Genomic DNA, 13,434 nt, shown 5'->3' on the forward strand with positions numbered 1-13,434 from the left:
GAATCCTTTCCTGAAATGGAAATATGCCTTTAAAGCTGTATTACACTGCCCAATGTCCGGGATAAGCAAGCCCCGACACGGTCAGCTCAAGCAACCTCGCTGGCTGTGCTATTACACGCACGGACAGCGAGTGGGGTGCAGTGGGAGGGGCCGCCTGACTGATCCTTAGATCATTTGGGTGGCCCTTCGAAGTCAGCATGTATTACACAGGCAAAACGCTACGGACCTTGCTGATAAAATAGGGATCTTACGTTATTTTCAACCGTACATTACCCCAAAAGATGGCCAGCTGAGAAACAATGATTTTTGGGGCTGCACGAACCTCTCAATCGGAAGACAAATGAGCGATTATTCAGTGGTCAGCTGATCATTGGACAGTAATTACCCCTCTAAAAGACCCCTTACTTGTCTCTCCCCATTTATAGCACATTCACACTCGGCCATCGCAGGCAAGCATGACGGGCTGTAGATACAGCTGTTGGCCGAACAAGCCATTAGTTACTGAAAGTGTACGGACACCGGCACCTCCATAAACAGTGGATAAAAGTTGGTTGATGCAGCCAATTTTGCAGGGTCACCCCACAATCTAGGACCCTATTACATGGTGAGATATTGCCCTGGGCTAGCGACTAGTCAATGAACAGGCAAACACTGAAAATAAGCAATGACCAGCATTACAGATATAGTGGACGTTGCAATGTAAAAAGATGTAATGCCCAATAACTAAACATGGTCGACACAAATCATATCAAAGCTAATAATAACCTGTAGGTGGTCAGACAGGTCAGTGATCCGGTCAGTAAGTGTTTGTCTATATCCTGGATCAATATGACAGTAATTCAGGAGCCACGCTCATTCTACGCATTTCTCTGTCGTATTCTATACACGTGTTTGGGTAGAGGACTGCGGGCTGCAATGAAGCAAATGTGACAAGATGTGACACAGTAAATGTAAACTGTCCTCTAAGGGCAACCGATAGTGTCAGACACCCATGTCCATCCTCTGCCGTAGACAGAGATCGGTCTACGAGAGGGAGGAAGAAGCCATTGGATCAGTCCTTGGAGCAAAACAAGGTGTCAGATGTACATAGACACATTAGATTTTTTTCCTGTTTTCCATCAGGTGTACAGGTCTCTATAGAAGTCAATGGGCCCATATCTGGAAGACTATCTCCCTAATACAGTACTATACAAGGCACCATATGGCGGCATAGGTGCTCATGGCTACAAGGCACTACACACCACCTTTGCAGTGTTTAGGAAGCCTTTTACCGTAGTAGGGACCACAAACTGGACATTACATAATTGCACGTGTCTACGGACGGCTTTATACAAGGCACAGTGATGTTGGCGGCGTTTTATTACCACCTCGCAGAGATTTGCTGGGTTACATAACTTGTGCCTCTTGTTCAGGCCATATCTAGCGGCTCCTCCCTTTAATGCTCATCTAGATAAGCACAGAAGGTCAGAGGCCACACAATGCAGAGATTCCTGTGTTATCTGTGCCTGGGAGGGGAAGATCCCGCATTACAAAGGAAGGAAGAAGGTGGTAACACTGGGGGGGAGGAGGGGGTGCTGGGAAGAAATAGACATGTGGCTCAGTGACACCTAAAGCACAGATTTTCTACTCTGGGAAGAGAAGCTCTGACTCTGCAGAGTCTGTTTGTCCTGCACTAATCACTGTTAATCCTATCAAAGAGGTCACATGCTGCAGCGACACTGCCAGACCGTCAACTGGGCAACCTATATACACACAGCGTATACTCTGTATATAGTGCAAGCGGGCCCTGGGGAGAGGGCGATTCAAAGAATTGTACTGAGAATTTCAACTTTGACACCAATGATGGTGATCTGACTATCTGTACAATGGGGAGACACTGGGATACCCAATAAGTATACATAAAGGTGGTCTAATTGTTGAGAGACCGGACAAACAAATGTTCACGTGTATGGGGGGATGGAGGGGGGATCGGGAGAGATAGCTGTTGCACGAAGTAATGTTCACATGTATGGAGAGGCTGGGAAAGATAGATAGATAGCTGTTGGATGAATGAACGTTCATGTGCATTGGGGAGAGATAGCTACTGGCCGAACAAACATTTGGCTTGAAACTGTATGTACAGTCGGTTTCAGACCTAAAGCTTTCCACACATATAAAAGTTGGTGGACGAAAACTTGTTTGACAGCAGAGATGAGTGCAACTCAAGCATGCTCAAGTCCAATCATTTGGCCTATGGCTGTATCCATGTTTTCCAGGACTCCCCATGGCTGCATCTAACTTCTTTAGCCACCAGTAATCAAATGCCTAACAATTGAACTTGAGTATGCTTCAGTTGCGTTCATCTCAAAGGGGTTATTCACACGTCTGTAGAATTCCCTACACGGACGATGTTCTGCGGACTGGACCTGAGAGCTTCCAGCATCATGATTAATTATGATGTTGGGAGCTCCTAGACAGTTTAAAAATTTGCGCTAGTGTACAGACACAGCTGCCCGGCTGTGTCTGTACACAGCTCCCAGGTCCAGCACGCAAAATACCATCTGTGTACAGACGGAATCCTACGGACCTGGTCCAAAGCAATAGTAACAGCATCTCACATAGGCAGATTTAAGAAAACAGGAAAACTTTATTCCAACATGGCACCAATAGCGCTATTGGTGCCATGTTGGAATAAAGTGTTTCTTTTTTGCTAAATCCGCCTATGTGAGATGCTGTTACTATTGCTTTGGACTTGGTACTTTTGGTCCCATCAGGACACAGGGACGGGTAACTATTGCATCTATCTTTTTTACATTAATGGACTGGATGACCGGAGGGTTTCAGAGGGCAAGTGCTATAGTAATTTTTTATCCAGAATTCTACGGACACGTGAATGACCCCTTACTGATAGCTCTCTCTCTAGATCCTGCCTATACACCTGCAAACTCAGCTAAGCATGCAGTGTTCTTATTGTGGAGAGAGGTGAAAGCTGTTGTCAAACAGATCTGGTGGCAGCTTGTCCCCCCAAGAACAAAAGGATTAAGCAGTTGAAATCAAACATGTCAGATCCTTCTCCTTTCATACATCTGTCATCGGGGGAAAGGTCATCAAACGCATTAGATGGATAGCTGTTCCCGCCTTAATCAAAATTACGCATATTAAATGTGTATGACCAGTTTAAAGGTGAATCTGTACCGGATGCCACCAACCCCACACCGCTGGTACTGTTTTCTGGCCTTCATCACGCCATGTCGGGTCCCGGGGAGAAAGGCAGACCCTATGGCCAAGGCTAGATACGGTACCAGCAGTTTGGGGTGGGTCACGGCCTGTTTACCTTTAACACCTAAACATCCATTTAATATGCCACTGGCTCACCAATCCCCAGTGCTGTATGTAGATTTCTTTAGTTGAACCATTGACTATTAATGCAGTTTGTTTTCTATATAAATATAATTTATAGCAACAGGTTATGGATTAAAGGAGGGATGAAAACAAAAATCTATTTGTCATAGGAGAAAAAAAACATTCTGCAAAAAAAAAAAAAAACATATCAGGACCGAAACATATTTTCTTGCTGGATCTCTGCAGTTATTTTTAGGCGGATATTAATATCATCTGGCTGCCTTGTTTATTCTGGTTGTTCAGAGATGAGATACGGGTCCTGCAGCCTTGGATACAATCCAGTCTGGAAGTGAACAATGCTGTAACTCCGAGCAACGAGAATAAACAGCATTGTGCACCGACGACAATGAATGGCTAAAAACCTGGTGAAGGAAAGCCGCAACAAATAGATAATGGTTCCATGAAGGTGGAGCGTCCCTTTAAATATATATTTAAGGTTAAATGATCAAAACATATATTCATATGTTTAACATATTGGATTAGAGCTGTGCCTTTGGATTCCATATAACCAGGGGTGTAGCTAGGGGTCCAGCCTAAGGGGGGCGAGTGAGTCTCAGTGGGCCCCCAACCAATTGTTACCCATAGGGAACCGCAGCAGACGACAGACGAATAATAAAAGGGTATTTTTGCCAAGTTGTTTACTTTTCTTTTTTCCTCTGTCTGGCTCGGCCATCGTAAAGACTTCTCCTGAAGATGCCTCGCCAGACAAATATTTTAGGCTCCTCGCTAAAGCACCATCACTGTGTATTGCTTCTCACTCTTGCCCACTTTATGCCCTCATGCAGTAGTTAGACTTAGTCTTAGCCCTCATATATTACGCAGGCTCCCCCTATTCCCTCATATAGCAGCAGCTATAAGGGAGGGAGTGGCGCTCCCTATGGTTAATTGTATGTGCTCCTCAGGAGAGCATACAGTTATATAGTCAGGAACAGCACCCAGCAGCCGAGAGACCCATTAAAGCCAATAGACATTTGTTAAGGCTGTCTGCAAAAGCAATAGCATTAATTGGTGAAAATTTCAGTGGGCCCCCTGACTTTGTGGGCCCTGGAGCAGACGCCTCCTCTGCCCCCACCAAATTACGCTACTGCATATAACTATAGGCTTTCATAGGAAAACTCCTGTGAACACTTTAGTTTCAAGACTGGCCAGCTATCCTATATTTATGGGGGCATCCTGACTCTGGATCAGCCATGTTGAATTTCAAAGCCCAAATCAAGGTGTCTGGCTGCGGCCTATTCTCCTCATGCCGCTGAAAACACATGTACATTCAAGCTGGGTTTTTATAGCGGGGTCAAAAAGAATAGCTGACGGCCAACAGCTATTGAAGGTGTATGTATCAGATTGGTCGACATGGGTTGTCCATTGGTTTATTATATCCCCATTAATATTTTTCCATTTAGGTTATAAAGACTCGTCAAAAAATTTGAAGAAAGGACAATCTCTTCTTATTTGTACTATTCTCCGATTGTCTCATTGCTTAATCTCCAATGATCTGTACAAGTGTTTAATTTCCCTATAGCACCGCCACAGGGGAAATCAAGCATTACACAGTGACCATTAAAATCAGTGGGCACTCTTTGTAAGCAAGAATAGACTTGGTTCCCCAGAGAGACTCTCTACTGCTATTAGAGTATAGGGGGGTCTAAAATGGGGTGCCCACCTCTTATCTCAGAACAGGGTAACTAAATATAGATTTTCTAATATGGAAAACCAGTTTAGCCCACATGGTTGCCAGTAGGGCTCCTATATGACTGTGTGTGTATGGAATTAGAGATGAGTGAACCGGGTTCGAGTCCATCCGAACCCGAACGTTCGGCATTTGATTAGTGGTGGCTGCTGAACTTGGATAAAGCTCTAAGGTTGTCTGGAAAACATGGATACAGCCAATGACTATATCCATGTTTTCCACATAGCCTTAGGGCTTTATTCAAGTTCAGCACCGCTAATCAAATGCCAAAAATTCGGGGTCAGATGGACTCGAACCCGGTTCGCTCATCTCTATATGGAATACATTTATATATTTGTTATAAGACTTGGCAGGCGATATTGGGGGAGAGTAGCGTGATTACACTTTATTATCTAAAGGAAACTAAGCAAAAGTACTCACTTCTTTGCTATCACAGGATGCGAATATAGATAGTTATCCTCGTTTTTTTTTTTCTAGAATGAGGCCAGCATAACATTATAAAAGTGAAGGAGACAGACATAATGGTCGGTGACATGGAAATTACGCAACCGCACTACTTTCAAGAAACACTCCAGGAATATTCTGCAGAATACCTGAACGCACATGTGCTAAATGCCCCGCAGTAGTGTAAAGTGAAGTGTGCTCCAAAATAGGTTAATTCATGTAATATGTGGTGTCTTCCCCTCCTACACAATATGTAGAAGAGCTTTTCATGTCAGTTCTTAGAATACAAGGAACATTCCAGCTATCCTTCCCAGCGGGTGCACGCACACCTTATGTCACATACAACATATGTAAATCGGTTGAAAATCTGCAGGCTTGGAGCGCAGTTCACGTAAACAGCCTGGCAGCCTAGATTCCATCAGATTTTCATTTGCCTATTCTCTGTTATCAGTAACTTCATACAGGAGAGAGGATCATTGTGTTGTTTTCTTCGCTCAAAAACCTCCAGCAATATTTCCATACATCTGCAGTAAAGTATGCCATGCATTATACACTACTGCAGGTTCCTAGGGGGAGGAACATGAGGCAGGGATTCTCTTATTGGTGTATCCCTGTGCCATGTCCCGCCCCCCAGGATCTGTATTAGCAAGAGTAAAGAAAAATGAGTAAAACTGGCCTCTACCTGATTTTCTTTTTGCCTGTGGATCAACACCACAGGGTCATAGGCTGAATTGGACAGACAAATGTCTTGTTTTAGCCTAATAAGCTATGTAAAAGTATATACGTTTTGCTCACAGTATCCATTTAAGTTTAAACCTTGGGTCAATAAAAAAGGCCATGTATTAAGACAGCAGTCAGCTGAATAGTCATTTGGTCTGATCATCATATACATATGCAAGATTTGGAGAAATTTTGATAGACAGGAGTAGATTAGACAACTCTGGCAGCAGTTCATCTTCCCGAAAAACTAAAGGGTCGGGAAGACATATCTTTATCTCCCATTACATTCACCATTGGGGGCCAGTAAGTGGGCCACAATACACATTAGATTAGTTTGTCAACCCTACTGAAATTGGCGGGTTTAGCCAACATTTCTGTTATAGGTATGGCCAGTTTAAGACACCAGCCACAATGGTCCTTTAACGTAGGAAGGAATAATGGCAGGACCTGGCTTCCTGGCTCCCCATTTCCTTCTGCAATTGGGTCTTATCTCCGCATGCGCCCCTCAGCAGTCATAGACAGTACCTACTTTCCTGCTTGTGAGTTACAGGCCTCCTTTAACCTCTCCCACAATGAAAATGGCACAAACAATATTCTTGTAGTATTTCTTCGGCTAAGCAAGACCACCACAACATCTGTAAAGGCAGTAATTCTCAATGACATGATAAACACTGTTTTTACTTGAAGCTTTATATATAGTGACAGTCGAAGAACGCCCGCTATGTGCACCTCCTCAGGCTCCCTCACACCTTTTGTCTCGCATTTCCTTTCTTCTATACTTAGCAAGGCCATTTGGACAGGGACATCAAATATGCTTGCATTAGGATATCTGTACACCATTGAAGGCAATATACACTATGTTGGTGTTAGATACTTACTGAACAATACCAACAATAATTAACCTCTAAAATTCCAAGAATCATTTCACGGGGAGAAGTATACAGGGATTTCTTTGTATCTCCTTGAACATAAACACACAGCAAACAAACACTTTCCAAGAATGCAAAGCCCATTGTTAAGAAACACATGCCCAATACTAACCACCCACCCACAGACAAGTGTACAGAAAGTGCTGGGGGAGGTGTCATTGAGCCCAGTGTTTCCCCTCTGATCTCTTGGCTCCTCTGTGTACAGACAGTGGGGGGCCAATAAATACTAGTGTTTATATGGTGCAGCAAGAAACCTGTCCCTCCTCCTCAGGCCGACAGATAAAGAGGAGATAAAAAACAATGGTAACCACTTGTTTCATCTCTGCCACCCTGTAAGGTAGGTGCTTACCCCCCCCCACCCTTTACCTCACATACACACACAACTGGCCCCAACAGGCTATCTTCTGCTCCAATCTGGTTGATAAGCAATTTCCTCAATAGCCACAAAAGGGCTAAATATTCAAGTATACAAACAAAGCAATATAGAGAAAAACAGCAAAGAAACCTAAAAAGTTAAATAAAAACTTTTCACATTTTGTTTGCAACAAACAATGCGAAACTGGGGGATGTACAAAGTTTGCCACATGCATTAGATAACTGCGGCTCAATCACTGTATTCCGACAACCATCTTCCCCATAAAAATGCAGAGATTGTCAACATAAGTGGGCGCCAGGTATCTTTTATGACGCTTATCTCTAAGGATCTAAATCAACGCTTGTTTCTGCTGTCCCCATACACATTTTCCCCATATTGGCAAAGGGCATTGCTCCTCTATTGTCATGCTACAATCTACAGTCAATGTTCCAATAGCGGCAAAAACATTCCAGCAACCCAAACTTTTTGTGGACACTGTAGGATGATCACATGTGAGTCAAAACTTTCACACGGAAATAAGTGTACGTAAGGATAATCTAACACGGATCTTCTTTTTATTTTATTTTTTTTGCAAGGCTGTCTTTCAAGGATATCTTTCAGATCAGTCTTAACCATATAAATTAAACGTAATTAAAAGTATTAATTAAATATAAAAAAAATTTCTAATGTAATATTAGGAATCATCAGGTACATACTATTGAGTCCCAAATTTTTTTTTCCCATAAAATGTCACAGTACAAAACCATAAAAAAAATGAAGTCGTCTATATATTGGTTCAATCTGTTTTGGCAGCAAGACCACATATACCCAATGGACCCAAAAATCTAAGCCTCCAGGAGTGAAAAGGTTAAGCCCGCAGCTGCAAATATAAGCCCATCTTCCAAATAGGATTACAGAAGAAAAATATCTTCACTTCTCTTCTAAGCTGGAGTGAGGGATCCTTATTAAAGTGAATTTTAGCCAGGCCCAAAGAGAGAATGGGTACGCTTATACAAGAGGAGGAATTGTGCTATCATCTAAAACCCTGGGCTATGAGCCTGTTTAGTGAGGCTGAGAATGTCTTTTATTTCTTTCTGGAATAATGACCCTATTGTGGAGAATGACCAGGAAATGTAGAGGAGAGAGATACTACAATAGCGTTTGGGGATCGGGGGAGAATAAACTAGTGTTTTAATCAAAAATTTGAAAAATTTGGAGAGTAAAAAACAAAACACTATCATAGTATATGGACTCGTAGTACAATACTAACCACATATATGTGTCACTGAATACCAGATAGCCTTATGATCCAAAAGCAAACATAAAAGTCACAAGGAATATGTAAAGTGCACATAAAGGTAGAATAAAGCTAGACCTGTAAAGGACAGCAATAAATTATTACTGATTTCACAGTCTATACTAAAACAATATCACTTTCCAATTGCCTATATAAAGCATCTAAAATTCACTAACAAAATACATACATAAAATACATACAAAAACATATAAATATCTAAATATGCACACACATGCAGTAAAAAAAAAAAAAAAAAAAGCATTTAGAACCAGTGCAACATCCCTCATCCCATGTTTAAGGATCTAGGTCAACCCTCATAAAAGGAACAGCATCTATTTTTTTTCCACCTACGTACAATGGTTGGAATGGCTCCAGTGCTGGTTCCGGATCGGTGTCCCGAAAGGATGAATTGCCCCAATTCCTTTATCTGCCATGATACAGGCCCTGTTCTGTGCATAGAAATCCATCATGTGATAGTGTGTTGGGCTGGTACCCAACCCTGGTACATCCACGTTTTCATACATGGTAAAGAAAGCCACCGGAAGACCATAAATGTATTTAAAAAATGTATATAAAAAGGTTTAAAAAATTTTGTTCGTAAAAAAAAAAAGATATGTTTTTATAGGATAAGGAGGATTTAGGAGAAATCCTACTAGAAAAACATTTATGGGTTTTCTCAAAGCAGTGGGGTTGAGTTTTTGCAGACAGATCCAGAGGTAAAAATCTGATGGGAGATTCCTTTAACTCTCTGCATGGATTCCATCAAATGGCTGGAGAGGGGGGAGGGACATAGTGCAAAGTTTAAAACCCAAACCCCTGGAGATGGTAGTAGACCGGCCTGTATACAACCTTCTCCAGTTTCCTAGTGTAGTATAATGTTGCCAATACCCATCAGAGAGATTTCAGTGCTTTCGCTGATCGACCCTTTTATACGGGTTTTATCTCTGTGTCTTGATGGCTCGGAATCCTCGGAAATCCTTAGGAGCCGAGCATCTACTCCATTAGCAGGAACAGGAGGGGTAGGTCAATTAGGGAGAGTGGTCGTGGATTAAAAGGGTTGCCTGGCATGGTCAGCTGGGGTCTAAATAGAAAGTCTTAAATAAGGAAAATCTCTTTAGAGCAAAACGGGCATCCGTGTAATTCTCCCCTAGGATGCAGTCCTCAAAGAGGAGATTATGGATGGATTTGGGGGATAACCAACGTGATGAGAGATATGAGGCTCCGGATGCCGGGTTCCTAGGTTTTGTCGCTCAGGAATCTCCTTGTGATGCTGTCTTTTATTTAAAGCACGCCGGCCGTAGGGGAAGGGAAATCCTCGATAGGTACAATCCTTGATGTAAATACGAGGCTCCGGCTTCCAGGATTCATTCGCAGGTTAGATCTCCTTATGGAGAGCCAAGAGGGATCACGACCACCTACTTGTGTTCTCCAGAATGGAGGGTTGGTGCCCAGTTGTAGGAACTCTCTGTGATACGGAATGGAGGAAGCTACCCGATGAGAGGGGAGATCCCGGATGGAGAGAAGACGAGGATAGACTGGCAATGAGCGGTAGGTTCTTCCCGTGGTATCTCTGGAGGTTCCTGGGCTTGCAGATCCTGCAGTTCCTTCTGTAGTACAGGGGATTCCTGTCTCTCGGATTGTAGTGTCACATATGCACACTGCTCACTGCTGCAGACTTCGTTGCTGTCTCTTCCCCCCTCCCTTTTCCATTCTGATGGACTGAAGGCAGCTGAGCCCTGGAAGTCAACACCCCCAACCCCCCCTCCTAACTCTTAACCTATTCCCTGCCTGTAGTGACACACCAGTCAGTCCCAACAAAGGCCTGTCCTTCCCAAACCCCAACCTCATGTGCATTGTTTAGGAGCAAGCAATGATCTAAAGGCCTTTCTACCACTACCCCCTTCATTTGCCTAATATCATGCATATGACCTCTCCCTGAACCTCTGTCCTCACCTCCAAATGACCCACCCAGATCCTTCTCCGGCTGGTGACGTCACAGACTTTCCCACCCCCCTACTGCATATTTTGAAATGGACTGACCACTCCTCCCGTGACCCCTTTGCACTCTCCACTACTGGGATATTAGTCTGGGATACATCACATTACTGGTCCTGTCACTTATACTCACACAATGCACGGAGGCCTGGAGAGATGAGCAGTGGGAGAGATAAGCGCGTAGAATGACCAGCGATTGTAAGCTCTGCAGACAAGGCTTGCATTTTTATGTATGCAATAAACAATGTACGCACATGTATCCTGACCCACTTATACAACAAATCAGATGGAATATGGATATCATAATTCATAATGTATTACATATTGTCAATTGTTAATGTCTAAGATACATGATCATTCAACCAATGCCGCTTGCTTTCTGGTAATGACGGTTAGGGCCCTTTTACGATTATCGCCTGGAAAATCATTATATTGTTCGAATTTAAGAGATAATCATCCTGTGTAATTGCAGGCAACGATCAAAAAATTGTTTGTGTGTTGTTGATCTACATCTGACCCAGTGTAATTCCACATCATTCCTTATTTTGCTGGGATCAGATGGAGTAGGCGATCGTAGTAACAATTGTTTGAACGATCGTTCTGTGTAATACGGTGAACGATTTCAGGTTAACTATAAACAATCACGTTTCCAATTGTTTATCGTTAATCAGTTATCATTAAAAATCGCTTTGTCTAATAGGACCCTTAGTTATAATTAGAGATGAGCGAACCTCAAGCATGCTCAAGTTCATCCGAACCCGAACGTTCGGCATTTGATTAGCTGGGGCTGCTGAAGTTGGATAAAGCTCTAAGGTTGTCTGGAAAACATGGATACAGCCAATGACTATATCCAGGTTTTCCACATAGCCTTTATCCAATTTTAGCCGCTCATCTCTAGTTATAATCTATGCTTTAGCCCATTGTTTCCCATCCTGTGGCTCTCCAGCCACCAGAGAATGCTGGGAGTTATAGTTTTGAGACAAGGTGCTTTCGAGCCCTATTACATGGCCCAACCCCGCACAGTAAACTAGTGCTGATCTTGTAGATGGATGATCATTTACAGAATCTGGGCACAGCTAGAGCGTAGGTCCGCTGGATAGTTTGTGTGGACATTTGCTGCACATCCCTATTGCTCGGGGAGAAACTTGGACGATGATTTTTTGACAAATAAAAATCTAAACAATTGAATTAGTTGAGAAATTAGCGTTTAGTAGTTCATTGGCTGATCAGTGGACCTATTACACAGAGGAATATTGGCCTGTTCACATAATAATAGCCCCATGTAACAGCCCTACTGACCTGAGAGAGGGCCATGGGATCCTCCAGTGGAGCAAGGTCCATAAACAGTAAGGGCCCTATTCCACCGGACGATTATCGTTCAGATTATCGTTAAATCGTTCGAATCTAAACGATAATCGTTCGGTTGAAATGCAGTTAACGACCGAACGAGAAATCGTTGATTGCTTCATAAGACCTGAACCTATTTTTATTGTTGCTTGTTCGCAAAACGTTCGCAAATCGTTTGCATTGAATAAGACATCGTTCGGTCGTTCGCAGTAGATACGAACGCAATAGCGAAGAAATAGCGAAGAAAAAACTATTGCAAATACGATCATAAGTAACGATTATCGTTCCATGGAAATGAGTGAACGTTTTCAGGTCTTTCGCAATAGCGGTCGTTTGAGATCGTTAAACGTTAACGATTATACAAACGATAATTGTCCGGTGGAAGAGAGCCCTAAGGGCCCTATTACATGGAGCAATTATCAAATTATGGGTAATAGGGCCAATGGTTAGTCAAGGAAAGAGCAAGCACTAGTTCACTGGCTGATTGCCTCTTCTTTTGGGTTATTTCCTAAATAAATTGTTAAAGGAGTTGTCCACATTAGACAACTGCAACTTGGTAAAATAGCCCCCTGATATATCAAAAAGTACCCCCTTTTGGGACCTTCAGTGATCAGAGGAAAACTGTAGGGAAGAGTGTTCAATTTCCCTGCGGCACCACCACAGGGTAAATTAAGTATTGCGCGGTGCCAATTAAAATTTATTAGTCCTGAAATAGAAAGCTGCATCTAATATTTCCAAATCATAAAATAATGGCATACCACTAGGATATGCCATCCCTTTGGGATCAGTCCAGCACTCGTGCTTATGATCACTGTTGGTACTATACGGTTTGAAATTCTACCATGTGAAGTGGCGATCACGGTTGACCTTAGTAGCATGATTGTACTCTTGGCTTATAGATAACAGGCTGCATGTGGGTGAAAGGGCCTGGGACTGAATGGCCAGCACTCAAACTGAATAAGGATGTCATTGACCCTTGGTTCAAGTGCTAGGCAGATTATCCTCAGCTAGCCACAGAAAGATTTTCACCCCTTAAATTGCAGTTTTCCTGCTATAAACCAACCTTTTCCACTTATATGTAATTCTATCGAGGATGGTGTTATGCCATATCTATGATCAGGTTATGAATTTTTCATTTTCCGGTACAGTCTAGAAAACTCATTTTATCCCCATAACCCACTTTATATACATTATTAGGTAATTCTGAGTCAATAGAATTCATTTTCTATCCAGGTTCCTCCTATCTTCACAGTACCTACAAAGAGTGTCCCTTACTCTG

The 13,434-nt window shown here is 42.7% G+C and overlaps 1 protein-coding gene across 8 annotated transcripts in view; it reads right to left on the reverse strand.

Moving 5' to 3' along the window:
* The window catches only part of RARA (retinoic acid receptor alpha), a 149,155-nt gene that overhangs the window by 22,689 nt on the left and 113,032 nt on the right, over positions 1–13,434 (reverse strand). The window contains exon 1 of one of the 8 annotated variants that reach the window (XM_069953819.1): positions 9,169–9,400. The exons of 6 other annotated variants lie outside the window; for them this stretch is intronic. In XM_069953819.1, the coding sequence (XP_069809920.1) occupies positions 9,169–9,337 (169 nt within the window). In that variant the 5' untranslated portion in view covers positions 9,338–9,400. Of the gene's footprint in view, positions 1–9,168; positions 9,401–13,434 lie in introns of those variants that run through there. One more of the 8 variants, XM_069953821.1, reaches the window with a different exon arrangement.

This window comes from Dendropsophus ebraccatus, chromosome 14 (assembly GCF_027789765.1).
Source record: "Dendropsophus ebraccatus isolate aDenEbr1 chromosome 14, aDenEbr1.pat, whole genome shotgun sequence".
In the NCBI taxonomy this organism is placed as follows: Eukaryota; Metazoa; Chordata; class Amphibia; order Anura; family Hylidae; genus Dendropsophus; species Dendropsophus ebraccatus.